Source organism: Melanerpes formicivorus, unplaced genomic scaffold (genome assembly GCF_026170545.1).
Source record: "Melanerpes formicivorus ecotype bairdi unplaced genomic scaffold, bMelFor1.0.p_v2 SCAF_8, whole genome shotgun sequence".
Taxonomy (NCBI): Eukaryota; Metazoa; Chordata; class Aves; order Piciformes; family Picidae; genus Melanerpes; species Melanerpes formicivorus.
The window spans coordinates 785,029-812,428 of NW_027142360.1; the positions used below are offsets into that span (position 1 = coordinate 785,029).

The 27,400-nt window shown below is 51.9% G+C and overlaps 1 protein-coding gene across 2 annotated transcripts in view; it reads right to left on the reverse strand.

Moving 5' to 3' along the window:
• Positions 1-10,789: 10,789 nt before the first annotated feature.
• The window catches only part of LOC137442788 (sodium- and chloride-dependent betaine transporter-like), a 52,118-nt gene continuing 35,507 nt past the window's right edge, over positions 10,790-27,400 (reverse strand). For both annotated transcript variants that reach the window (XM_068141775.1, XM_068141776.1), the window contains exons 13-15: positions 20,823-20,923; positions 18,268-18,438; positions 10,790-13,392 (exon numbers count right to left, since the gene is read on the reverse strand). In XM_068141775.1, the coding sequence (XP_067997876.1) occupies positions 13,249-13,392; positions 18,268-18,438; positions 20,823-20,923 (416 nt within the window). In that variant the 3' untranslated portion in view covers positions 10,790-13,248. The remainder of the gene's footprint in view (positions 13,393-18,267; positions 18,439-20,822; positions 20,924-27,400) is intronic.

A 27,400-nucleotide genomic window follows, 5' to 3' on the forward strand; every position in this document is an offset into this window, starting at 1 on the left:
TCAGTCTGAGTAACCCCTTCCTTCCCCAGCAGAAAGTGGGACCAAGAAAAGAAGAGAGTGTATGGGATTTCATAGAGCCAGGCACAGCCTGGTAAGCCCAAATGAATTTGGGAACACAGCTAAGGAGAGAAGCAAAATTTGTTTGTAAGGGTAAGATTTGGAGCTGTTCTCTTGGCTGTTGTCCATAAACATTCATGAGACTAAGTTTTGATTCATCAGTGTGTTCCTAGAAATGGGAGTTTGGGAGAGACTTCAAGACTCAGTGGCTCGAGTGCTAGCATTTGAACTATCCATGCTGCCTCCTTCAAAGCTTTTGGTGCTCGGGAGGTATCCAGTGACAGAGCCCAACCCCAGCCTAGGGTCTGGGTGAGCCAACACAAGTGCAGAGAATCTTTTCTGAGCAGGAGTGGTGAAAGCAGCAAAAGCAGCCAAGTAATCAGGCTGGCCATCCATAGTTTGAAAGTAATTTGCAAACCTCATTAGCACAATTAGCATCAAATAAGCAGGGCAATCACTCAAGGAAAATCTACAAAGAGGAACAGGGCTGACTCACTCAACAGATCTGCTGCTAGCTGTGAGCCTTCCTGGCTCTGCCCTAAGCCCATCGACTCCACAGCTTCCAAAGCACAGCAGCTCTGCTGGGCAGTGCTCTGGAAAGCTTAGTCTAAGGCGCAGTCTTCTCCCCAGCATGCCCCAGGAGCCCTCATCCCTGAGCAGGCTGGGAGCCCAGCTCTGGCTGACACCTGCCCCCCAAGCCATCCTCCCACAGATGGTGCACCTTACAGGCACAGAAAATGGGTGGGACCAGGGTAGATAGGTAGGACAACTCCTGTGCCCAGTACCTCCCAGCTTCCACACAGAGGACTCCCAGCCCGGGTGGCCTGTAGAAAACTCCCCTGGTGCTGTTTAGGGTTGCTTCTAGGGTGGCTTGGACAGCAGCACTCTGAGCTGGGTTAGGAACTGGCTGGATGGCCGAACCCAGAGAGTGGTGGTGAATGGTGGCACAGCCAGCTGGCGGCCAGTCAGTAGCGGAGTCCCCCCGGGATCAGTGCTGGGCCCCATCCTCTTTAACATCTTTATTGATGATCTGGATGAGGGCATTGAGTCTATCATCAGTAAATTTGCCGATGACACCAAGCTGGGGACAGGAGTTGATCTGCTGGAGGGTAGAGAGGCTTTGCAGAGAGACCTCGACAGGCTGGACAGATGGGCAGAGTCCAACGGCATGAGATTGAACACAGCCAAGTGCCAGGTTCTGCACATTGGCCACAAGAACCCCATGCAGTGCTACAAGCTGGGGTCAGAGTGGCTGGAGAGCAGCCAGGCAGAGAGGGACCTGGGGGTGCTGGTTGATGGTAGGCTGAACATGAGCCTGCAGTGTGCCCAGGCAGCCAAGAGGGCCAATGGCATCCTGGCCTGCATTAAGAACAGTGTGGCCAGCAGGAGCAGGGAGGTCATTCTGCCTCTGTACACTGCACTGGTTAGGCCACACCTTGAGTCCTGTGTCCAGTTCTGGGCCCCTCAGTTTAGGAAGGAGGTTGACTTGCTGGAAGGAGTCCAGAGAAGGGCAACAAAGTTGGTGAGGGGCTTGGAACACAGCCCTGTGAGGAGAGACTGAGTGAGCTGGGGCTGCTTAGCCTGGAGAGGAGGAGACTCAGGGGTGACCTTATTGCTCTCTACAACTACCTGAAGGGGGGTTGTAAACAGGCAGAGGTTGGTCTCTTCTCCCAGGCAGCCAGCACCAGAACAAGAGGACACAGTCTCAGGCTGCGCCAGGGGAAGTTCAGGCTGGAGGTCAGGAGGAAGTTTTACACAGAGAGAGTGATTGCCCATTGGAATGGGCTGCCTGGGGAGGTGGTGGAGTCACCATCACTGGAGGTGTTCAGGAGGAGACTTGACAGGGTGCTTGGTGCCATGGGTTAGTTGATTAGGTGGTGTTGGGTGATAGGTTGGACGTGATGATCTTGAAGGTCTCTTCCAACCTGGTCTATTCTATTCTATTCTATTCTATTCTATTCTATTCTATTCTATTCTATTCTATTCTATTCACCACCGGTGGCTGTTAATACCCAGTAAGGCAATCACCTCCCAGCCTCTCTGGCCTCTTCTGCCTGGGAAAGCTGCCAGAACCCGGGCTTCTTCCAACCCTGGGCACCCACTCACAGTGGGAGAAGTCAGTCCTATGGCACAGGGGGAGAGAGGGCTTGCCCCACACATTTGTAGTGCTCCACAGGCTGCCAGCAGTGCTCCTGGGGTACACATCTTTGACATATCCTTCCCCCAGGAAACCTATTCAATACCTGCCACAGCTAGCACTTTTATTTACCATCCCCTCACCCTCTGGTCTTAAATCTCCATTTATGCCACTTGTCCCTGTGGCTCCTAGGAGCAATTTCATCTGCAGATCACTTGTCTCAAACAGGGAATTTCTAAATCACCACTGTTGCCAGCAGCACAAAGCAAGCAGAACGTGATGGAGGCAAAAAGATGGCAAAATAAATATTGTAAGAAGAAAGCTGAAAGGAAATACTAGAAAAGAAAAGGAATTTCTACACTGGAAGAGACTGAAGGTCTCTGCAAAGGAGCACTTCTGGTCGGGGCTCAACGATTGTTTTTTCAGCTCAAAGGTGCTGAAAGCAGGGAGAAGCAGTGGGAGAATGTCACTGGCAGGAAGACTGCAGCAGCTGTGAAGGAGCCAAGCTCAGTGCTCTGTTTGGTCTCTGCATTTCACCTTAACTCATGTGGCTGAGAAACAGATGGAAGAAAAGTTTCCTCTGGCAAAGATTTATTTGAGCTTCTGGCCAGCAAGTGAGACCTGAGGGAGGCCTCCAGCACAAAACTGATGAAGATTAATCTGACAAGTCATAGAATGGTCCAGGCTGGAAAGGACCTTCCAGGGTCATCCAACCTCCTCTGCAGTCAGCAGGGACATCCCCAACTAGATCAGGTTGCCTAAAGCCCTGTACAGCCTCACCTTGAATACCTCCAGGGAAGGAGCCTCAACCACCTCCCTGGGCAACCTGTGCCAGTGTTCCCCCACCTTCATGGTGCAGAACTTGTTCATAACATCCAATCTCAATCTGCTCTGCTCTAGTTTGAAGCCACTGCCCCTGGTCCTGTCCCTGCAGGCCTTTGCAAACAGTCTCTCTGCAGCCTTCTTGTAGCCCCCTTCAGGTACTGGAAGGCTGCTTCAGTACCTGAAGGCTCTCCCCAGAGCCTCCTCTTCTGCAGGCTGAACACCCCCAGCTCCCTCAGCCTGGCCTCATAGCAGAGCTGCTTCAACCTCCTGATCATTTTCATGTCTCTCTTCTGGACCTGCTCCATCAGGTCCAGGTCCTTCCTATGTTGAGGGCTCCAGACCTGCACACAGTAGAATGGCATGGAATGGAATGGAATGGAATGGAATGGAATGGAATGGAATGGAATGGAATGGAATGGAATAGAATGGAATGGAATGGAATGGGATGGAATAGAATAGAATAGAATAGACCAGGTTGGAAGAGACCTTCAAGATCAAGTCCAACCTATTATCCAACACCACCTAATCAACTAACCCATGGCACCAAGCACCCCATCAAGTCTTCTCCTGAACACCTCCAGGGATGGTGACTCCACCACCTCCCTGGGCAGCACATTCCAATGGCCAATCTCTCTCTCTCTAAAGAATTTCTTCCTAACATCCAGCCTAAACCTCCCCTGGCACAGCTTGAGACTGTGTCCTCTTGTTCTGGTGCTGCTTGCCTGGGAGAAGAGGCCAACCCCCACCTGGCTACAACCTCCCTTCAGGTAGTTGTAGACGGCAATAAGGTCTCCCCTGAGTCTCCTCCTCTCCAGGCTAAGCAACCCCAGCTCCCTCAGCCTCTCCTCACAGGGCTGTGTTCCAAACCCCTCCCCAACTTCATTGCCCTTCTCTGGACACCTTCCAGCATCTCAACATCTTTCCTAAACTGAGGGGCCCAGAACTGGACACAGGACTCAAGGTGTGGCCTAACCAGTGCTAAGCACAGGGCACAATGACCTCCCTGCTCCTGCTGGCCACACTGCTCCTGATGCAGGCACCAGGTACACCAGGTGAGGTGTCACCAGAGCAGAGCAAGGTGGCAGAATCACCTCTCTGTCCACACATCTTTTGATGCAGTTCAGGCTGCCAATGGCTGCCTGGGCTGCAAGCTCACACTGCTCCTGTCCAGTTTCTCATCCATCAGCACCCCCAAGCCTTTTCCACAGGCTGCTTTTCCCCTGCTCTTGTTTTCACTGAAGAGCCTTCACCTCAAGCTTGTTTGGGTAGAGTACTTGTAGGTTTGTGGCTGGACTTCAGTTTGGGTGCAGTAAATATGGCTGCACCTATGGCAGTTCCTGAGAGGACAGGAACACACTGCTGCCCTGTGGGGAACGTGTCTGTGCCTTCTGCTAGCAGCTACAGAAACTGAAGCTCCTGTGCTGCCAGGCTTCCTTCTCCCTGTGCTGCAGCAAAGCTGTGGTGGTGCTGCAGGATGGCCCATGCCTTTGTTTAGCTCAGCCTCTTCCTCTGACCCTGCTGACAGCTCCTGCACCTCCCTGTGGCACAGAGTCAGTTTCCCGCTGGGCAAAGACAGACCTGAGCTGCACTTCCAAAGTGTGAGGTTTGATTGTCAGTGCCTGTCCCCCAGGAGCTGCCAGAAAGCTCCTGAGCTGATTGCTGTGCAGCCTCTGAGCAGTGGTGAGGGTACAGCACCTGCCCATCGGTGCAACATCCAGAGATGCTGCCAAGCCTGGCAGGTGCTGTACCCTTACCAGTGCTCAATGTAAGCATGACTGCAATCCAGGTGACACAGGGACAAAGGTGTCCCAAGGGGTCACAGAGGGCCCAGGAGGCCATGCACCACTGGTGTCCATGGTGGGATTTAGGAGCAGACTCTAAGCAGACTCCTTTCTTCCTGGATCTCTCTGCTGCTGCATGGGTGTCTGAGTCAAACTGGGTGTGCAGTGTTCCTGAGGTGTACCTCCTGGTCCAAAAGGGCACCAGGCCCCAGCAACCAGAAGTGGGAGGTGTGACATACACCAGCCACAGGAGCTTGTGATGGTTCCTGTGTCCCAGCAGGGCTTAAGCACCTACCCACTGCCAGGGAGCTCTCTTAGGGCTTGCCTACACCTAAGCAGCAGTGTTCCCTGCCTAAACCAACACCAGTTAGGTTAAATCAAACCAGAGCAGCACACTTTGCCAGCATGGTTGTTCAGGTTTAAAGAGGATCTGGGTGACAGGTGGACATCATCATGTTGATGAAAGTGTGCCTGTGGCTGCAGGTTGCTTTGATAGACCTAGCTAAAAAACTGAGCACCTGTCTGTCAGTGAAGCTGCTCTTGCAAGGAGCTATGACGATTTAGCTCCATTTGCTTCTAATCCATCCAAACCAGCGTGAAAAGTGACACTGTGCTCAGCTTAGCTCAGACCTGATCCTGATGGACTCAGTATAAATTAACAGCAGTGTGAATGGAACAGAACTGGAAGTGTCCTCATGTAGTTTGGAAGATGTAACTGGGGTCACATACTGTGTGAAACCAACCAGACTTGCAAGTAAATGTGCCCTTAGGTCTAGTTACATCATTGGTACAGCTCTGCAAGGAGACACTATGATTTCCCCCCTTTACTAAGAGGCTTATGCTGATAAAAGCTCCGAGGTCTGTGCTTTAAATCAGCATGAGAATGGTTATAGAGTTTATGCCCCTTGCCAGTGCAGCTGTATGCTGATGCTGTCCTACAGGGAGAAAAAGTCTTACTGTGCAGCTGGGTTTGGTCTCAAAAGCACAGAAGTGTGGGGCAAAATGTGTTAGGAGTGGAGGAAAGACAGATTTGGATCTGAGATGCAAGGCAGGGCAGGTTACCACAGAGGCAGTATAACCACTGCCCACCTTGGAGACAAGAGGAGGAAGGAGACCAAGGGCCCAGCCCCTCTGCCAAGTACCATGCAGATGCAGTCTCCTTTATCACTGCATAGGAAGGGATGGTGCCTGCACTGAGGAAAATCTCTGCAGCCTGCAGTTCGCTGCTGCTTGCCCATGTGATGGCCACAACCAAAACAAGGCCTTGTTTGCAGCAATCACATTTCCCCCCCGGGGATCTGCTCCTATTGATGGCATCGGTTGGCAGGAAATTGCTTTGCCGCTGTTCGATGTGCTGTACATCACCACGCTGTCCAAGGGCCTGGGCCCACAGCAGCCAGAACCTGCTGCCCTTAGGCATCAGAGCAGCCTTCCCTTCCTTCCAGACACAGAAGGCATTCTGGAAAATTTTATACAGATTACAGATTACCTCTACCTAGGGTCAAGGTCCCGAGACTCACAAACTCGAACCACTTGCAGCAAGGTATTTACTCACCACCTCTGTCAATGTGGGCATCAGTGATGAGGTGAAGACAAAATTACCAAAGTACCCCTGGATGCCCTGGTGCAGCTGCACCTACCTGGGGATGCTCTGGAAAAAAACTAACTGTGCCTGCCCAGCAGTGACTGCCCACCTGCAGGCACACGCTCCTCTACATCTCCTGGACAAGGAGTTTAGGGACAGGGCAACCTGAGGCTGCCTCCAGACTCCAGCTTTCTTAGGCACCAGCTTACACATTAACTAAGCAGCAGCTGTAAAGCTGAGCCCTGCAAAAGCATCTAGGAATGGGAATGATGTTGGCAATAGCACTGCATGGGGCATAGGAGACAGGGCACCACTGTCTCTGTGTTGTGTGACTAATGTACACATCACACTGGTGTCAATGGCAGCCACGGTCCCCTGCCTCTCTGGGGAATTCAGACATCATCCAAAAGTACAGCACAGAGAGCTAACACTGCCTGGCAGGCACTGCCTACCTTTTTCCTCAAAGTTCTGAGCCACTTCTCCATGCCAGGCTGCCTCCCTGAAGAGGCTAACCCAGGGTTTCTGATTTACACCTCTGTGCCTTGCTAGCTTCTGGGCACACCTGTGTGCTGCTGGCAGCATCCCAGCACAAGGCCATTTGCTTGCATAGAGAAGAAATGCTGAGCTCCAGCTCTGGGGTGGTCCCCACTGCAAAGCCAGTGCATGGGAAGGGAGGATCTTGTTGCGTGGTGCAGCAGTGGCCCTTCTCCAGGATATGGGGTAGTGACAGGCTGCTTTTTGGTTTGGGAGTGGGTTTACTCCTCCAGGAGAAAAATAAGCTCTGTTGAAAAATGAGGTCGAGAAAGGCACCAGAGTGTCTGATCACTCTTCCCTCCCTACAGACCACTGCCTACACCACGGCACAGCAAAAGCCCCACGCTTGATAAAGCATATTTGGGAGCAGTCTAGGGGCCAATAACGGCAAATAATGAAAGAGCATGAGCGTGCCTCTGGTCCAGAGACGTCATCCTAGACAGCCAGTAGGGCAAATAAAACTCTCCCATCCTGGCTGTAACCCAGACTAGGCAGCTAAAGGGCCCACAGCCTCTGAAAAAAATTAAACTAAATCAAAGCCCATTTTCCAGTGGGGCCTTGGGACGTCAGCAAAAGCCAGGCAGGATGGAGCTGCCCACAACAGCCTTTGCACAGCCACTGAAAGCATTTCTCCCTGGAAATCCCTTTCTTTTCCACATAGCTTTCCCAGTGCAGGCTTGATAAACCAGAACAGACAGCTCCAAAAATACATGTCCTCCTTTGCAGAGACCATCAGGGGGCAGAGATTCAAAACAGAGACAGGCTCACGCTCCAAGAGAAGTGGAGGGGGCAGAGCTGATTCTGGATTTCAAAACAAAGCACAGCAAATAAAAAATTCTCCCCTCCAAGTGCTGTTGGACAGGCTGGGATTCAGGAGAGACAGACCTGCTGGAGAGAGTGCAACAGGGAGCCAGGAGGATGCTTAGGGGACTTGAGCATCTCCCCTGTGAAGAGAGACTGAGAGCCCTGGGGCTGTTTAGGCTGGAGAAGAGAAGGCTGAGAGGGGATCTGATCAATGCCTATCAATAGCTGAGGGGTGGGTGTCATGTGGAGGGGGCCAAGCTCTTCTGGGTGGTGCACAGCAATGAGCCAAGGAACAATGGATACAAACTTCAAGAGAGAAGGTTTCAGCTCCACATGAGGAGAAACTTCTTTGGTGTGAGGGTGCCAGAGCCCTGGAGCAGGCTGCCCAGAGAGGTTGTGGAGTCTCCTTCTCTGGAGACTTTCCAACCCCACCTGGATGCATTCCTGTGCAGACTGCCCTGGGTGATGCTGCTCTGGCAGGGGGCATTGGACTGGATGATCTCTGGAGGTCCCTTCCAACCTCTAATGTTCTGTGATTCTGTGATTAATAAAGTCTTGGATGTTGATGCCCCAGCCCTTCGCCTGCCCCACAGGAGGAGCCAGGCAGCAGCATCTCACCACCTAGACATCCACTCAAGGCTTAACTCCTAATCCTTACTTTTTGAAAGCACCTCTTACACTGTTCAAACTCAGCTCTGATGATTAGTAAGAGGTTACCACTTGTAAGTGCAGGTAATCTAATAAAAGCAAAGGACAGTTAGACAGCCTGAAGGTCTCTACACCCTCATGACTGCAGACTGCCTCTTTCCTGGCCTTTTTTGTCTGTGCACCCAAGTCACTTGGCTACTGGGTCTCATTTCTACCTGGACAGTGTCCACCTCCCTCCCAAGCCAGGAAAATTCCTCACCAAACCCTTCCTTTCCACACATCAGAGAAGCAAAAGCTCAGCAGAGTCCCCAGATGTACAACTGCTGCAGAAATTACCACAAGCAAACATGACTTGAGGCCTCTGAGGCTTTTCTGCTCTTCTAGGGGTTTCCTCAAACAAAACACCCCTACCACCACATTCCTCCATCTCAGTCCCTTTGTATTCTGTGGGCCCCTGGCAAGGTGCAATACACACACAGGAGGAACTTCTTCACTTTGAGACTGACAGAGCACTGGAACAGGCTGCCCAGAGAGGTGGTGGAGTCTCTGTTACCAGAGCTATTCAGAGCGCACCTCGATGCTATCCTGTGCAACCTGCCTAAGGTGAAGCTGCTCTGGCAGGGCATTTGGACTAGATGATCTCCAGAGGTCCCTTCCAGCTCCTATCATCCTGTGATTCTCTGCAAAGAGGTGGAAAACACAAGATGTTTTGGCTTGCTTTATTTTTAAACAACTTTCCTGGCTTTCTTTTCTGGAGAGAGGAATGAAAAAGTTCTTTTTAGTGGGAAAAAAAAACACCAAAACACAAGACCAACCAACCAAACACACACACACACACACACACACCCACAACAACAACAACAACAACACCCCATAAGATAAAACAAAAACCAACCAAACAAAAAACCCCAACCTGAAAACCCAGTGGTGGCAATGAGGTGCTTGATGGATGACTCCTGTCTGCTATACAGAGTCATAGAATTGTTAGGGTTGGAAGGGACCTCAAGGATCATCCAGTTCCAACCCTGGAAATAAGCACTTCTGGAGACCTTGGAGTCTGATGAGCAACTGTTCCCCTCCTGTGGTTTTCTCCTGAGCAGGAAGAGCAGCACAGTATGGCCACCTCGTAACTTCCCTTGGACTTCAGCTTCACATGCATCATATCCTGGCATGTTCACAGAATCTTAGGACAGCTTAGGCTGGAAGAGACCTCAGAGATCATCCAACCCAACCCCCTGCCATGGGCAGGGACACCTCTCAACCAGCCCAGGTTACCCAGGTCACCATCCAGCCTGGCCTTGAAGATCTCCAGGGAGGAGGCATCCACAGCCTCTCTGGACAATCCATTCCAGACTATTTCCATCCTTGTAGTGCAGAATTTCTTCCTAAGATCCAATCTAAACCTATTCTCCTTCAGCTGGAATCCATTTCCCCTTGTCTGTGGATGGACACTCTTGTAAAAAGTCCCTCTGCAGCCTTCCTGCAGGATCCCTTTAGGTGCTGGAAGGCAGCTCCCCCCGGAGTCTTCTCCAGGCTGAACAACCGCAGCTCAACCCCAGCTCCCTCAGCCTATCTTCATAGCAGAGGTGTTCCAGCCCCTGGATCATCCCTTTGGCCTCCTCTGGACTTGTTATCAAGGATTACAGAGGGGGAAATGTGCCCTCCTTCTGTGCCATCCCTTCAACTGTGTGCTTACCGCCTGAGCGTTGTGCAGGAGGGGAACAGTTGCCCATCAGACTCCAAGATCTCCAGAGGGGCTCACTTCCAGGGAGCAGTGGGGCCCTGTCAGATCTGTTATGTGCACACAGCAATGCCTGAAATGGTTGCATGAGTTTGGCAAACCATCACTTGGTCTCTTACCACACTTGCTCACAGCAAAAGATAGCCATTGGTAGCATCTTTCTTCTCTTGGCCCAGCTGGGTGTACCTGGGTCACTGAGCTTTTCCCTAAACTGCCTGAGGCTCTGCCAATCCCATCCAAGGCTCTGCCAATCCCATCCAAAGCACCTCGACTACTCTCTTGATCCTGGGAACTTTGACATTGCTCTCAATGGGGACAGCAATACCCCCTCTGGCTTTACCAAAGAGTGCTGCTTCCAGAAAAAGGTCCCATGCTGCTGTGGGGTTACATGGAAGCAGCAGAGGAAAAGATCAGACTTAGCTTGGATGTTAAACTCTTTACTATGAGGGTAGTGAAACACAGGAACAGGTTGCCCAGGGAGGTGGTTGGGGCCCCTTCCCTGGAGATATTCAACAGGGCTCTGACCAACCTGAGCTAGTGGGGGATGTCCCTGCTGACTGCTGACTGGATGAGCTTTGGAGGCCCCTTCCAACCCAGAGCATTCTGTGATTCTGTGAATCAGTTTATGCAGTATTTATTTTCAATAACACAGCCCCACACTCTTGTTCAAGCTTGAAAAGTGATTTATTTCTGTCTAGGATTGTTGCAGTGTTATCCACCTGCCTCAGATAAAAGGAGTGACCATATCTCCATGACTTCTCTGGCAGTGCAACACCACCTTACATCTTAAAGGTATGCCAGCAGGAGCAAAGGGGTTAAATGTCCTCCCAAAGGTACTACAAAAAGAGGTGCCAGTGCTTCAGGGTGAATCTGGATGGCAAATCCCAGGCCTTTAATGTTCCTTTCTGTTGTTTGGAGAAGAGAGGTTTCCTCAAAGCCAGGAATATGAGCTGCAGCCCATTCCTTAAATCAAAACTCCATCCCTGCTGGAGCTCTGAGCATGAGGAGGCAGCCACAGAGCAAGCACCCAGAAGATGTCCAGCACCTCCTTGGGCCCAGTGATTTCTCCAGCTGATGAGGCTGTGCCACCCTGGTACTGCTGCTCCTTGGTGCCAGCCACTGACTTTTTGCTTGGGCTGCAGGCAGCAACCTGCTGAAGGGAGCTGCTCTCCCAGCAGCGCTGCTCAAGATTTGGGTGGAAGGGAAGGGGGGGGTGGGGGAGGAAGCACCAAAATACTTACCATGAGGCCTGACTGCAAACCTCTGGCTGCTCAGCTCTCCCTGTGCCCATTGCTACAAGGTGACATTCAGCTCTTTCCAACATCACAATGAAATAAATGGCATCTGAGTGGTGCCACAGCCCTCTGCAGGCTACCAGAATGAGCCTTGCAGCTATCGCTGCCCTGCACAGCAAACCACCTCCAATCAAACAATGATGTCCCTGACAGGTACAAATTCTGATACTTGACTCCCTGTGCTTGTTTCAGGAGCAATTTTTGGTGTTTAAAGGGAAGGAAATTAACTGGGGGAAAGATTGCCCTGTGCTAATTCCCGGTTAAACTCAGAGGAAGCTGCAGAAGATAAGGTTCCCATAGCAATGGGAGCAGGTAGCACACCGCACAGATGAGCCCTGATATTCCTCCTTGCTTTCAGGGCCAGTGGTTTATCTCCACCCAGCGCAGGGAGAAGCAATTACTTGGAACAAGAATCAAGGGGAAGGAGTCTGTGGCATCTCTGATTCTTTTTAATGGCTTTTCTCTGGCCTGGTTTGCTGCACTGTTATTTGTAACGCAGCCACGTGCTGCCAGCCAGAGGAAAGCTGCTGCAGGGATCCTGCCACTCTCTTTTCCTGTGGTTTTAGCTGTGAGACTCTGATAGGCATTCAAGCAGCTTTTGCCAGGGAATTTTACAGCCCCAGGCTCCACAGGACAGAGCTGTGTGGCTCTGCACTAAAAGCAACATCCAAGTGCAATCCCTGCAAGCCATTGCCTCATGTTCGTGAGCAGGTCTGGCAAGGAGAGACCTTCGGTTCAACACAATCTGCTTCCACTGAACACATCTGAGCTATTCATTATCACTTTGTCTTGCCTGAGCTTATGATTATTGCACCTGATTATGTCTTCCTTCTCCCCTGAGCAAGTCATCTGCAGCAAAGCTGCAGGAGCACAATCCCTCTCCCACTCTCACCCCAAAGCTACACTGCAGCACAGCATCAGGGCCACCAACTCCTTCATTCGTTCCTCTAGGAAGTGCCCCAGCAGTGCAGTTCAGTCTGTGGCTCTGCAGTCCCCAGGGGCTCATTTCTCCCTCTTGTGATGCAGCTGCTCTGGGACTTGCCCTGCATGCCATGAACCTTCTGAAAGGACTGTCAAATACTCGGCCATTTCACTCTCAGAGGGGTTTCCACTGGGCTGTGTAGTTTTGGCCAAAAGAGAGTCCCCTGGATAGTTATTCCTCACCCCCTTTCCCTCCTAAGAAGGCCTTGAGATCCATCATCCAGCTATGAACCCTGTCACTCTCCTCCCTTTCAGTAACAACTGAACCCCTGACTACATTGCAGCCTTTTATCACTGCCTATGATATGCTCCTGTCTCTCTCTCCCTTGTACAAAGGTGCCCTAGCAATGCACTTTCCTTTGTCACCCTCCAGCTTCTTATGTACTTCTGAACCAACTTATTCCCTTGTGCTAATATCCCATCACTTAGTGCCTTAACAGCCCTAACTTTGCTCCTGCATGCCTTTACTCTCTACTCTCTCTCACCACCGTGGTTTCCTTTCATCCTCCCAATATGATAGCTTTTGGTTCTCCTTTTGTTGTTGTTGTTGTTGCTGGGTTTTGGCTCGGTCGCTTTGTTTTGGTAACACATTTTTTCTCTTCCCCACCGGTGTCAGACCTGGAGGAGACTTCTGACAAGTGTGGTGTTCTCTCCCCATGCGCTGACAGGGGGAGTTGTCCCCAGGGTGTTCAAAGAAACGCTGTCCCCGGTGGGTGCAGCCAGCTGGCTGGAAGGTGAGGGTGTCCCAGGCGTTTGTCTCAGACGTGAAGCGGAGACGTGAAAAGCCCAGGAGAAAAGAAACCACTTTGGGAAGAAGAGAGCGGATCAGTCCAGGGCATGGAGGAGCCGTCCCCAGTGCCTCAGAAGTGGGTTTCTCTCTCTGTGACGCTGACCACCTCCTGGAGCGGAGGGGCCCATCCCTGGCGCTGCAGTCCGGCCGGCCCCGCCGCGCCTCGCTTGGGCTGCGGCAGATCCGGCGCCGGGGCGATCAGCTGCGCCAGCCGCTGCGGGAGGGAGGGAGGCCTCGTTAGTCAGGCTGATAACGAACTGACACCCGAGAGTGAGCCACAGGCACTGCTGGGGGCAAAGACATCCAGAGAGCTCCCAGCTCCCTGCCTCTCTCCTGCTGGATGGCAGTGAACAGGAGAGAAAGGAGAGCAGGCTTGCTGTAACTGCTCTCCATGGCAATGATTCCACTCCTGGGCTCAAAGCTGGGCTGTGGACTGACAGTTCACAGATGTGTTTCTAGGAGGAAGCTGCTAGGGATTAGCCCCACATACATTTCCTCTGGCTGTGGGAAAAACCCCATAAAGCCCTGTGTGTGTGAAGTACCTGTGCTTTCTGCTGGCTTTGGTGGGAGCTGTGGAACCTTCTGACTACCAGAAAATGCTGGGCATCTCCTGCTATGGTCCAAAACAGGCTGACAGGTGATACCTACCTCATTTCCATTTCCCTGGTAAAGCATTCTGTTCACAGACTTGTGCCTGCCCCCAGGCTATCCCAGATTCCTTCTTCCAGCCAGCCAGACTGCAATGATGCAGATGTTACAGGGCAGCTGCCTGCCCTCATCTGCCTCTGTGCTCTGCGGTGCCGTGGTGCTGGCAGGCTGCTCCACACACACACACAGAGATGACTGCTGGATCAAACCTGGGGAGTTTATTCTCTACAAATGCAAAGAACTGGGAGTCCTTGGGGCAAAAGGTGCCAGCCTGCTCTTATGGGTTCATGAACTTGGATGTCTTAACCACGGAGCTGAAAGTCCTCACGTCCCTCATGCTCCTCCCTTGCAAAGCACATCACGAGCGGCAAGTTCGCCCATGACTCGCTGGATTAGCCTCAGTGCTTCTGCTGCTTCTGAAGTGCCTGCCAGAATCCTGGATTTTGCTCATTTATTCACAAGTACTCACCCCATGATTTCTCAAACCACCAGCCTGCAGCTGCTCTATGAGCTGCTCATTCTGAGTTCTCAGTCCATGGAGCCTGAGCTGTCTTAATCAGACACATTAGGAACCAACATTTGTGTTCCTTGGTCAGTCGAGTGTGACAAGGGGAAGCAGTTTGTCTCAGGGGCTGATCATAATTACCATTTACAAACTTGCTTCCAGGGAATGGTTTGCAATATCCATCTGAGAGGCACCGTGCCTGGAAGCATCTGTGCCAGACAATTAATTCACTACATTTCTGGGGTATGGCTGAAGGAAGGGAAGAGAAACTGTTTGCAAAACGGGAGAAACTGCCCCACCAAGTGTTGTGTGGCTGGCTTCAACTGTCCCTTGAATCAGCCCAGGCTGAGCAGATGATTGTTTCCTACATGCCTAAACCACATCCTTGGAAATTTCTTCATACTAACACAAGAAAAGAACAACAACAAAACAAAAAAAGGCAAAGAAAGCATTGGATTGGAAGGGACCCTCAAAGGTCATCTTCTCCAACCCCCCTGTAGTGAGCAGGGACATCTCCATCAGGCTCCTCAGGGCCCCTTCAAGTTTGACCTTGATTGTGTCCAGGGATGTTACAGTATTTCACTACACTCATTGTAAAGCACTTCTTCCTAAAATTCAACCTCAATCCACCCTGCTCTAGTTCAAGCCACTGGTCCTTGTCCTCTTGCTCTATGCCCTTGCAAAGAGTTCCTCCCCAGCTTTCTCACAGGTCCCCTTTGGATATTGAAATGCAGCTCTAAGGTCTCCCCAGAGCCTTCTCTTCTCCAGGCTGAACAGCCCCAACTCTCTCAGCCTGTCCCCGTACCAGAGGTGCTCCAGCCCTCTGATCATCTTTGGGGCTCTCTTCTTGACCTGCTCCATCAGGTCCATGTCCTTCCTGTGTTGAGGACTCCAGACCTGTACACAGTACTCCAGGTGAGGTCTCAGGAGAGCAGAGCAGGGTGGCAGAATCACCTCTCCTGAGCTGGCCATGCTGCTTTTGATGCAGCCCAGGACACAGTTTGCCTTCTGGGCTTCAAGTACCCATTGCTGGCTCATGTCCAGCTTCTCATGCACCAGCACTCCCAAGCCCTTTTCTGCAGGGTTGCTCTCAAGCTCATCACCCCACAGCCTGTATTAGTAACAAGGATTGCCCCAGCCCAGGTTCAGGACCTTGCACTTTGTGTAATTGAACCTCATGAGATTCAGCTGAGCTCACTTCTCCAGCATGTCTGGGTCCCTCTGGATGGCATCCTGTCCCTCAGTCTTGTCAGCTGCACCAGTCAGCTTGGCATCATCAACAAACTGTGTCAACTGTCAGCTGAGAAGCCCCTGGAAATGACAACTCATGTAATCTAAATCAGGGCAAAGAGAACAACCTTCAGTCAGAAACTGGCCAAATGAATCCCTCGGATGTGCTGTACAAATCAGCATGAGCACCACTCGCAGCAACATTTCACTCCAACGGCTCAGAGCACTTTGCAGCAGGTGAGAAATGTTGCTTGGTTAGCAGGCAGGCCATCCAGACAGCTCCAGCTCCTCCTTTAGACACACGAAGCCTCTGAGCTGTGGGCAGCCAGGCTCTGCCAGGCACCCAGGCAGACTCCTCAAACTTGCTGCAGGAAAGGGCATTACCACTCGATGTCCTGAAGCACAGGAGAGGGTTGAAAGAGGCAGGACTCAAGGTCTGAACTTGGAGCAAATCGTTTCACATCACCTTGGCATAGGGTTCTGTGCTGGGTTACACCCATCCTGGTTGGGGGCTGAAAGAACCCAGCCCCCATCTGGACAAAAGAAACTTGATCAGGGTGGACAGAGAGCGACTTGATTTTCCCCCTCCCAGGAGGAGGGGTCCCCTGGGTCAAAGGTGGTCTGTTCCACTCCCCCTTCCTGTCCAGCAAGCCTGTCAAAAGGGCAGTTCCTGCTCTCTCTTTCCCTGCCTTGCCTGCTCCAGAGAGATCATCATCATCATCATCATCATCATCATCATCATCATCATCATCATCATTATTATTTGCTGCTGCTGCTGCTGCTGCTGCTTCCTGCACTGACCACGTGCTCAGGGCCTACTTTTCCAAGCTGCATCCAGGCTTTCTAAAGAACTAAATTCACTTCCATCCAGGGAATACCAGGCCATGCAGGCTTGGGTTTGTATATTTTCCTCTTCATCCTATACAGTTAAAAAGTTTACCTCTTCTACTTCCAAACTGATTCCAGGCTGTTTCTTTCATCAATTCACCTCTCCCTTCCCCTACCTGGTTTTGTTTTATCTTATCTTAACAGGAAAAGGAGGGGGGAGGACTCTCTCTCTGTTACCATTTGGGCTTTTAGACCCCTGGTAAAGCTCAAAGCAGCACAGGTTCCCCTGGGGTTCCTCATCCTGGCAGGTGCCAGCTCCCTCCTAACCTTTTCATCTCTTGATGGCCACCGACGGCAACCAGCAGGCCCAAGGCCCAAGGCAGCTGAACAAGAACTCTTTCACAGCCTCCTGCTTCTCTCCCAGCTCCCTGCCTGGAAAGCCTATGCTCCTCTCATTCTCTCACTGAAGACTCAGTGCTGCTGCTTCTGCCTGGGCATTGCACTGTCTCTTCCCCTGAGCCTGAGATGGACACTGGCCAGTTCTGCCACATCTCATGTCACTCCCTATTAACTCACATCTCCCAAACAGCAAACAAAAGCCTTGTGGGCTCAGATGCACCTTCTCCAAGGCAAGGGAGCCAAGGGAGTCTCCCTGACAGTTGGCAGTGAAGGCTTCTCATCCCCATGACCCCACAATGTGATTGTCACACCTATACTAAAGCCACAGGGATGCTCCTGTCCCCTGTGCACCTGCTCCCCACCCCAACCAGCAGGTGAGTCTACAGTTAGTGAGGATGTGGAAGGACCAGCAAAGAAATTGTACTCCGGGGGTTCCCTAAAAGAGAGGAGGCTGAGGGCAGACCTCCTGGCTCTCTACAGCTACCTGAAAGGAGGTTGTGGAGAGGTTGGTGCTGGTCTCTTCTCCCAGGTAATTAGTGATAGAACAAGAGGGAACAGCCTCAAGCTGCAGCAGGGCAGGGTCAGACTGGACAGTAGGAAGAATTTGTTCCCAGCAAGAGTGGTCAGGGCTTGGAATGTGCTGCCCAGGGAGGTGGTGGAGTGCCCAAGCCTGGATGTGTTTAAAAGTGGTTTGGCTGTGGTGCTTGAGGCTATGGTTTAGGGGTGACCCTTGCAGAATAGGGTTAAATGGTTGGACTTGGTAATCCTGAGGCTCTTTTCCAACCTGAGTGTTCCTGTGAGCCTGTGATTCCTTGGTGGATCATGTGGAGTGGCATCTCTGTGACACCATCTGCCCAGACATACTTCTTGCTAGGACATGGTGTCTACAAGGAAAGAGGATAGGCTTGGGCATGGCAAAGAGTATCCCTGTACAGCTCTGAGAGCATGTCCTCTTGATCAGCCACACAGCTTTTCTTGTCATGTCTTCAGAGAATAACATGGTCCTGGCCCAGAACTAAAAAGGGAGCAGGGGCAAGGGACAGGAACTAATTGCAAGGCACATCCTAGCCTTGCCCCTCGTTTGCACAGACACCAGTCAGTAGGGAGAGAGGAAGCAAAGGTGGGGGCATGCCAGCTGCACTTCCATAGCCAGCAGGACCACCTGGGCCATGACCACCCAGCCTGTGAGCTCAGGCAGCTCCCTCTGCATCTATTGCAGCCAGCATCAGAGACGCTCTGCGCGTGTCTACGTACGGCACTGAGCACAGCGCATCACCATGATGAGACATTTGGTGAAGCTCTGCTGAGACTCTCCAAGCCCTCCACATTGCCAGCAAGAGCTATGGGGCATTCTGGAGAGGGACCACTCCCACCCCCTGTTCCTTCTCCAAGAAGAAATGTGTATCTTCCCTGGGGCCCTTCTCATGAGCCACCTGAATGAAGTAGCAACTGGAAGCCCAGTGACCACAAACCCAGTACCTGCTTCAGGGGTCCTTTGGTCTTCAGGAGGATGAAGATGGCATAGAGAGGAATGCAGACCATGGAGGAGAGTGCCATCAACCAGCCCACCACGTAGCCCCAGGGTGGGTACACGTAGGAATTGTTGTACTTCAGGGGTTTGTACTTGATCAGGGAAAACAGGAAGACAGCCTGAGGAGGAGAAAACAGACATGGCCAGAGAAAGCCAGGCAGCCTGCCCACCCCACAGGCAGCAGCTGGGTGGCAAAGGCTCTGATGACTTGCATGATTCACAGAATTGTCAGGGCTGGAAGAGACCTCAAGGCTCAGCCAGTTCCAACCCCCCTGCCATGGGCAGGGACACCTCACACTGCAGCAGGTTGCTCACAGCCACATCCAGCCTGGCTGCAAACACCTCCAGGCAGGAGGCTTCCACCACCTCCCTGGGCAACCTGTGCCAGGCTCTCACCACCCTCATGGGGAGCAACTTCTTCCTAACATCCAATCCTAATCTACCCATTTCTAGTTTTGCTCCACCCCACCCCCAGTCCTATCACTCCCTGACACCCTAAAAAGTCCCTCCCCAGCTTTCTTGTAGCCCCCTTAAGAGCCAGCATGGACCTTGCTAGCTGCATTGAGGCAGAGCTTGGTGCATGCTGGACTGCACAAGGAGGAAGGGCAAGACTTCTCCACAGTATAAAGACTTCAGGTTCCTAAGAGTTCAACCTAAGCAAAGCTGTTACAGCACTGAGGTAGCAGTTTATTCATATCAAAAGCAGAAGAGCTCCAGAAGTAACATCTGGGCACATATTTACCCCTCTTGGCAACAGAGCTCTCTTTGAGCTGGATCAGGCTGGCTTTGAAAATTTCCTTGACAGTCACCTCCTGCTGGAGCCTGAGGACAAAGGGCTAGAAATCTTTTGTAAGCTGTGGCTATAGAGCTCTGTTTCCACTGAAGCCACAGAAAACAACTCTCATCATCAGATGCAGGAGCACTACCTGGCGCAGAAATCATGCAAAAGCCAGTGGAGCAGGACTGGATACGACAGGCTAGAACTTGCCTAACTTAGGCTGCACCTTCTTTAAACACAGCTGCCAGAGAGGTTTTGCAAGAGATTTAATAACACACAAAGCAAATGGCTGTGGAAGGACCTGCCTGAGCCACAGGAGGTCACAGAAACACAGGCTCAAGCAAGCCTTTCAGAGCAGGCTGATTCTCACTGGGCTTCTAGTCAAAAGCCTCTCCAGGCTTGGAGCATACATTTGCCTTTCCCATCACAGCAAGCAAGTGTCTTTCCAGGCTCAATTAATTTCCCAGGGAAAAGATAAGGTCTTGCAAAGGAAATGAATAGCTGCCTCAGCTTTGGACAAGCTTCTGCTTCCCCACAGCAGTTTGGGGAAATTACAGCAGCACCTTGAAGACAAATCTACTGAGAACCCAGGGACAGAGAATAATAGATCCATAGATGCACAGAATGGTTTAGGTGGGAAGGGACCTTAGGGTTAGTCATCCAGTTCCAACTCCCCTGCCATGGGCAGGGACACCTTCCACTAGATCAGGTCATTCAAAGCTTCATCCAGCCTGAACTTGTACACCTCCAGGGAGAGGGCATTCATGACCTCCCTGGGCAACCTGTTCCAGTGTCTCACCACTCTCACTCTAAAGAATTTCTGCCCCATCACCAGTCTCAGTCTACGCTCCTCAAGCTTCAATCCATTCCCTCTTGTTCAATCACTATAAGCCCTTGTAAAAAGTCCTCTAGGCCCCTTCAGGTACTGGGAGGCCACTCTAAGGTCTCCCTGGAGCCTTCTTTTCTTCATCTCCCTCAGCCTGTCCCCATGGGGAAGGTGCCTCTGCCCTCTGATCATCCTTGTGGCCTCCTCTGGACCCACTCCAGCAGCTCCAGGTCCCTCTTATGCTGGGGGCACCAGTAGTGGATGCAGTACTCCAGGCAGGGTCTCACAAGAGCAGAGCAGAGGGACAGAATCCCCTCCCTTGCCCTGCTGGTCACACTCCTTTCGATACAGCCCAGGACACAGTTGGCCTTCTTGCTGCAAGTGCACACTGCCAGCTCATGCTGAGTTTGTCACCAGCTGACACCCCCAAGTCTTTCTCCTCCAGACTGCTCCTGAGCCACTCCTTACCCAGCCTACCCCTGTGCCTGGGATTGCCCCAACCCACGTGCCTAAGGCTGCCCTTGGCCCAGTATGCCATGTGTCCCAGTGTGCCATGTGTCCCAGTGTGCCATGTGTCCCATTGTGCCATGTGTCCCATTATGCCATGTGTCCCAGTGTGCCATGTGTCCCACTGTGCCATGTGTCTCAGTGTGCCATGTGTCCCAGTGTGCCATGTGTCCCATTGTGCCATGTGTCCCATTATGCCATGTGTCCCAGTGTGCCATGTGTCCCACTGTGCCATGTGTCTCAGTGTGCCATGTGTCCCAGTGTGCCATGTGTCCCATTGTGCCATGTGTCCCAGTGTGCCATGTTTCTCAGTGTGCCATGTGTCCCAGTGTGCCATGTGTCCCATTGTGCCATGTGTCCCAGTGTGCCATGTGTCCCAGTGTGCCCCTTACCAGGCAGAGCCCCGGGGTGACCACCAGCCAGCATATCTTGATGACGGGCCAGGGCCGGAAGCCGATCATGTCCTCTATGTTGTCGTAGAAGCGGTTGGCACCTTGGCCAGCAGGCAGCACAGAGACAAGGCCAGAGGTCAGATCATTGCTTTCTCCTTCAGTAACTACTCACAGAAAACCCAACTTTCTTTATCCCAGCACCAATCTGTCCGTCCTAGCCCCACAGCAGTCAGTAGGAGCTGCTGGGGCACTAGGAGGCCCCTGGGTTGTTAAGCACAGAGGAAGGGTTTTGATTTCAGTCATAGGCTACCAGACACTTTCACACAGAAGTAATGCTCTGTCCCCCAGGCAGCAGCAGCAGCTATAAATGAGAGGATGCAGCCCATGTGCCATAAGAGCTGGTAAGGACCTGCACAAGGCAGGGAGGGGAGACTGATTTACAGGGGTTACAGTTGAAAAGCTATGCTTAAATTGTAGGTAAGAATTAGATCCTTCCAGAGAATTCAGTTAAGGGGCTGGATGATTTAGTTCTAAGAGGCTAAGCAAAGGTAAATAGTGATAAATGTATTGAATGTCCTTGGCTCTGCAATGTTCTGCATAGTTTAGGAGCACAAGTTTGCTTTCTCTGTTCTCTCTGCAGCTTCTTTGCTTGCTTGGCTGCTCTGTCTCCCTCCTGCCCTTCTGCTGGCTGGACTGACTTTTGCTGTGTCTGTGAGCTGCAGGGGAGGTGAAACAGGGTGGGGTGTGAATCTGCCCAAGGGGTACTTCTCGCTGTTGAGCTGTAAACATAGCTACATTTATTTTGTCCATGTCTTATCACCTTATATCATTTCATATGTAGTCCATCCTGTAAATATAACTTCATTTTGCTCCCAAGCTCCTGAGCTAGTCTGGTGCTTTATTCAGGGGGTAAATCTCCACTCTGGGGGTGAATCTCCAAATCTGGGGGCTTGTGTCTGTGTGCAAATGCAACCCTAAAACAACAGGTCAGCAAGGGAAAGCTTGTGAGGGTTGAGCACATGGGATTGTGTGAGTCCAGAATGCTGAAAGGAACAATGAGATAGGAGGACACTGAACAACCCCCCTGTTGTCACCAGGGCAGTCATGCCAAGCATCCCCACTGAGCTGGGCACGTCCTCCATCCTCAGGAGCCTGCTTCCCATACAATAGTATCTTTTTGGCATAAACTCAGATGCCCTGGCAATCCAAACTCTGCTGGAAACCAAATCTTCCATCTGCAGTGCTGCTGTACTGTCCAATGGCAGTTGTCCTGTCAGGGCTTGGTTTCCTCCTGTCTTGCTATTAACTTCAGTTACCACATTATGTTATCCAACATACTCCAGACCCACCTGGACTTTATGGTACACAGAGTGAACCTCTCTGAAGTGCATCTAGAAGTCCTACCACCCCCCAGACCCTAACCATTGACTCTTCCCAACCAAGAGCACCGAGGAAATGTTTGCAGTGGTATAGAAAGCAGACAACATAGTGCAGGAGGACTTCAGCAGACCTTGTGGCAAGCTCTAAGGTGTCTTCAAGGAACAAGAGCCAAAGAAAAAGGTAAAATGAAGAACAATCAAAAAAAAATCATTCATAAGATGTCCTTATTTCTTCCTGACCAGAGCTAACCAGAGATAGACACTATATCAGACTGCCTCAGGTAAAATAGAGCAACAATATTAGACACAAAAAAAAGAGGCTATAGCCTGTCTGTAGAAAGGGTTAGCAACTAAGTACCTCTGGGGTGAAAGAATTGGAATTTCATTCCAATGCTTAGCTGATAAAAAACAACTTGGCCTTTAGGGGTGTTCATCCCACTGTGAACTCATGGTCATGTCACAGTTCCCACCTGTAAGCATGATGAGACCTTGCTTCTTTGCATCTTAACACCAGAAGGCTGGGCTGGACAAAGGGTACTCTACAAGGGTCACCCCTAAACCATAGCCTCAAGCACCACATCCAAAACACCTTTAAACACAGCCAGGCTTGGGGACTCCACCACCTCCCTGGGCAGCACATTCCTGGGAACAAATTCTTCCTACTGTCCAGTCTAACCCTGCCCTGCTGCAGCTTGAGGCTGTTCCCTCTTGTTCTGTCACTAATTCCCTGGGAGAAGAGACCAGCACCAACCTCTCCACAACCTCCTTTCAGGTAGCTGTAGAGAGCCAGGAGGTCTCCCCTCAGCCTCCTCTGTTTCACACTAACCATCCCCAGCTCCTTCAGTCACTCTCCAGCAGATTTCTTCTCCAGGCCCTTCCCAGCTTCCTTGCCCTGCTCTGCCCTGGCTCCATCCCCTCCACATCTCTCTGCTATTGAGGTGCCCAAACTGGAGACAACCCTCAAGGTGTGGCCTCCCCAGAGCTGAGTCCCAGGGGACAATCCCCTCCCTGCTCCTGCTGGCCACAGCATTGCTGATCCCAGCCAGGATGCCTTTGGCTTTCTTGGCCACCTGGGCACACTGCTGGCTCCTGTTCAGCTGCTTGGCCATCAGCACCCCCAGACCCCTTTCTGCCAGCAGCTTTCCAGCCACACTGCCCCAAGCCTGCAGCATTGCTTGGCTTTGTTGTGACCCAAGTGCAGAATCTGGCACTTGGCCTTGTTGAAGCTCATCCTGGGAATGTTGGCCATGGATCCAATCCAATTCCCTCTGCAGAGCCTCGCTGCCCTGGTGCAGATCAACTCTCCACCTAACCTAGTGTTATCTGTGAGCTTACTGCTGACACTCTCTGTGTCCTCATCAAGGTCATCAATCAAGATGTTGAACAGAAGTGGTCCCAATGCTGAGCCCTGGGGAACACCACTGGTGCCTGGTAGATTTAACTCCACTGACCACCACTGTTTGGGCCACTCATCCAGCCAGTGCTGTATCCAGCAGAGGACCAGCCACATCTGTGAGTGTTTGGAGTTTGGGGTTTGGTTATTTTGATTTATGTTCTTATATCTTGGCACCAAATTGCCATATTTTGTTTCCTTTAAAGTTTGCAGAAGCAGATTATGTCTGCTGTTCTTTTTTGTAAGGCTTTGGGTTATTTTCTATATCCCATGACTAATGTTTGCAGGAAAACTCTTTTAAGCCCAGTTTTTTTGAAGTGTTTAGGCTGAGGAAGGCAGGTTCTTTGAATAGCTCATGGTTCCTATCTTGAGCTGGCAAGTTAACAAGGAGCCTCAAGCAAAGACAACAAGCTGTGGCATATCAAGGGACACGCAGTCTCCTGTGGGAGTGCAGCCCACACTACAGCAGAGAACCCTGAAACTCCCAAGCTATAAATACCATGGAGCTTCAGGTAGCATTCTGAAACTATCCTGAGGAGGAAAGTGAGAGGGTATAAAACACTTCTTTTGCCAAGAATCCAAAATCTTCCTTTGGGGGTGGGGAAGGAGGGAGACACGGATGATGTGCCTTGAATTGTGGAACATGAGCAGAGCACAGCCTCCTACATCACTCCCTGCTGCCACAGAAACATGCTGTGGTGTCGGGTGTGTGATGGCAAAACTCAGGTTGAGGAAGGAAGTTCACAGTATGTGGGCAAAGGTCACTTGGGAGGCATACAGGAACGTTGCCAGAGTAGGTAGGGATGTGACAAGGAAAGGTAAGGCCCTCTTGGGGTCTGGCAAAGGACATGCAGCACAACAAGAAGGGCTTCTTCAAGCAGCAAAAGCAACACCAGGCAAAATTTTGGCTGCAGAGCCGTCGGGGACCGGCAGCCGGGACGCTGCGCCTGAACCGAGAGCTTTCTCCCTTGCTTTTGCTTTCTTTGCGGGTCGGGAGGAGGCCGGGAGGCGGTGAGGTCCGGCAGGGGCATCCTCTCGCCAGCCCGCTGGGGAGCCCGCTCGGGAGCTCGTCAGCTGCGGGCGGGTCGAACCCCGCCGGGGCGGTGCGCTTGAACCGAGCGCTTTCTCCCTGGCTTTTGCTTTCTTTTCGGGGCTTTGCGGGGCGGGAGGAGCCCGGGGGGCGGTGAGGTCCGGCAGGGGTATCCTCTCGGGAGCCCGCTCGGGAGCCCGCTCGGGAGCGGGACGTCAGCTGCGGGCGGGTCGAGCCCCGCCGGGGCGGTGCGCATGAGGCCGTGGTGGCTGCAGAGCCTTCTGCCCCGCTGCAGGCGCCGGGCATCGCCCCTGGGGCAGCTCAGGCCAATTACAGAACTTTGTGGGGTATAATTGGTTTATGGCTTTTTTAATAACTAACACTAAACCCCTGGACCATGGGGAGCTGGAGCCTGGCAAGGAGGGAACACCTGTGTCAGGTGTGAGGAGGTGAACTTTCTCCTCAGTCTGGTGGCAGAGTTAAAGGACGAAGTGGCCGAGCTGAAGGATGAAGTTTCTAGGCTCAGGTCAATAAGGGAAAGCCAAAGGGAGTTAGATTTGTGGGAGCAGGCTCTGCAGACCTCCCCTGATGAGGGAAGTGTCCCTGGAAACAGGGAGGGATGGATACAAGTCCCTGCCAGGGGAAGCAAGGGAAATCCATCCCGGCCTTCTCCTCCTCTTCCATTGCCCTTGCATAATAACTCTGAGGCCCTGCAGGCTGAGGGCAATGGGGATGAGAGGGCTGAGGAACAGCCATCTGGGGAGATGTCTAAGCCCAAGCAGTCCCCACCAGCTATAAGGACCAGCTCCACACAGAAAAGGAGAAGGGTTATAGTTGTTGGGGACTCTCTCCTGGGGGGTACTGAGGGACCCACATGTCATCCCAACCCACCCCACAGGGAGGTCTGCTCCCTACCTGAGGCTTGGGTAAGGGACATCACCAGGAGCCTCCCTAAGCTAATCCAGCCCTCTGACTATTACCCCTTGCTGCTAATACAAGCTGGGAGTGATGGAATTGATAAGAAGGGCAGCAGGACGATTGAAAAAGAATTCAAGGCCCTGGGACAATTGGTTGATGGGGCAGGAGCTCAAGTGGTGTTCTGCTCAGCTCCCTCAGTGGCAGGGGAGTACACTGAGAGGAACAGGAGAGCCCATGCCATCAACAGTTGGCTCAGGGGAGAGCAGTGCATGCTGCCTGCCTCTACTTCAGCAAGGCTTTGGACACTATCTCCCATGACATCCTCACAGGGCAGTGGCATTGGACTAGATCACCTCCAGAGGTCACTACCAACACCTATTGTTCTATGATTCTCAGTACAACTCTGTGCAAGCCAAGGCTGCACAGCAAATTTGGATCTAGGATCAAGCAGAAGAGACATAGAAATTGCAGGAATACAAACATGCTGAACACAAAGAGAGACACAGAAGACATCCATCCTCCATCCAGAAAGCAACCTTATACCTCCATCGGTTCTTACCCCTCTTCTCTGCAGTACAACCATCAGGTCCTGCATCTCCACAGCCAGTGTGGCATTCAGTAGGTGATGTGATGAAACACAGCAGGGACTGACATGAACATCCCCAGAGTATGTGAACAGGAGATTCACAGAGTCACAGGGGCTGTTAGGGGCTGGAAGGGACCTCGAAAGCTCATCCAGTCCAACCCCCTGCCAGAGCAGGGGCACCTAGAGCAGATCACACAGGAACACATCCTGGCAAGTTTTGAATATCTCCAGGGAGGGAGACTCCACAATCCCCTGGGCAGCCTGCTCCAGGCTCCTCACACAGGGAAATAATTCTTCCTCATGTTTCCAGGGGACTTCCTATGCCTCAGCTTCCACCACTGCCCCTTGTGCTGTCACTGGGCATCCCCCAGCAGAGCCTGGCTCCAGCCTCTGGGCACTCACCCTGCACATCTTTATCAACAGCAGTGAGGTCACCCTCAGGCTCCTCCTCTCCAGGCTAAAGAGCCCTCAGCTCCCTCAGGCTCTCCTCATAAAGAGATGTTCCACTGCCTTCATCATTTTTGTTTCACATGCTCTGTGTTTTGCAGGCAGATGAAACAGTAATGAAGCTTAAGAAGCCCTCAGTTTCATCACTCAGTGCTTGCTTTCTGAGCCAGTTAGAAGCTGGAGGACACGTGCAGCAGCCCTTCCTTCCCAGCACATTAGAAGGATTAGATTAAGCTCCTGCAGAGCAAACCATAAAAGTTTCTCCCAAGAGATGTTTGCTGGAATGACCAAAGGCATTTGCTGTTCTCCCAAACACCCCAAGGACAGGAATGTTCTGCAGGCACAGGGCAGGTACCCATGCCTGCTGCTACTGGTGCTGGCCAGTCCCACATACCCTCGGTGCTGCTGCCTGCTCCTCTGACTAACCAGTTCACGTTGCCACATAAATTCATGGGCATCAACTGCACATGAACTCAGGCAGAGGTTTGCTTACACCCTTGTGCCTGGTCCTTTGGAGCCCTTTTCATTTTACATAGCTTATAACAGCAGCAAATACACAAACTCTGCAGTGTCCCTACAGAGTGTCAGCTCTGCTTGTCCGGGAAGAAAGCCTTCCCTTTTAAATCTGCATTTGTTTGCATCAATCTCTACCAGATTCCATCCCCAGGAGCTCAACAGGAGATGACCCTGGCTCTCTGCCGCAGCGCTTAGGCCTGGATCTGCTCCCTCTCTGTCTCAGACCTGCAGCAGCAGCACACGAGCCAAAGCTGTGCAAAGTGCCAGCAGCAGAAGTGCTGTGGCACTGGAACGACTCTGCACCCTTTG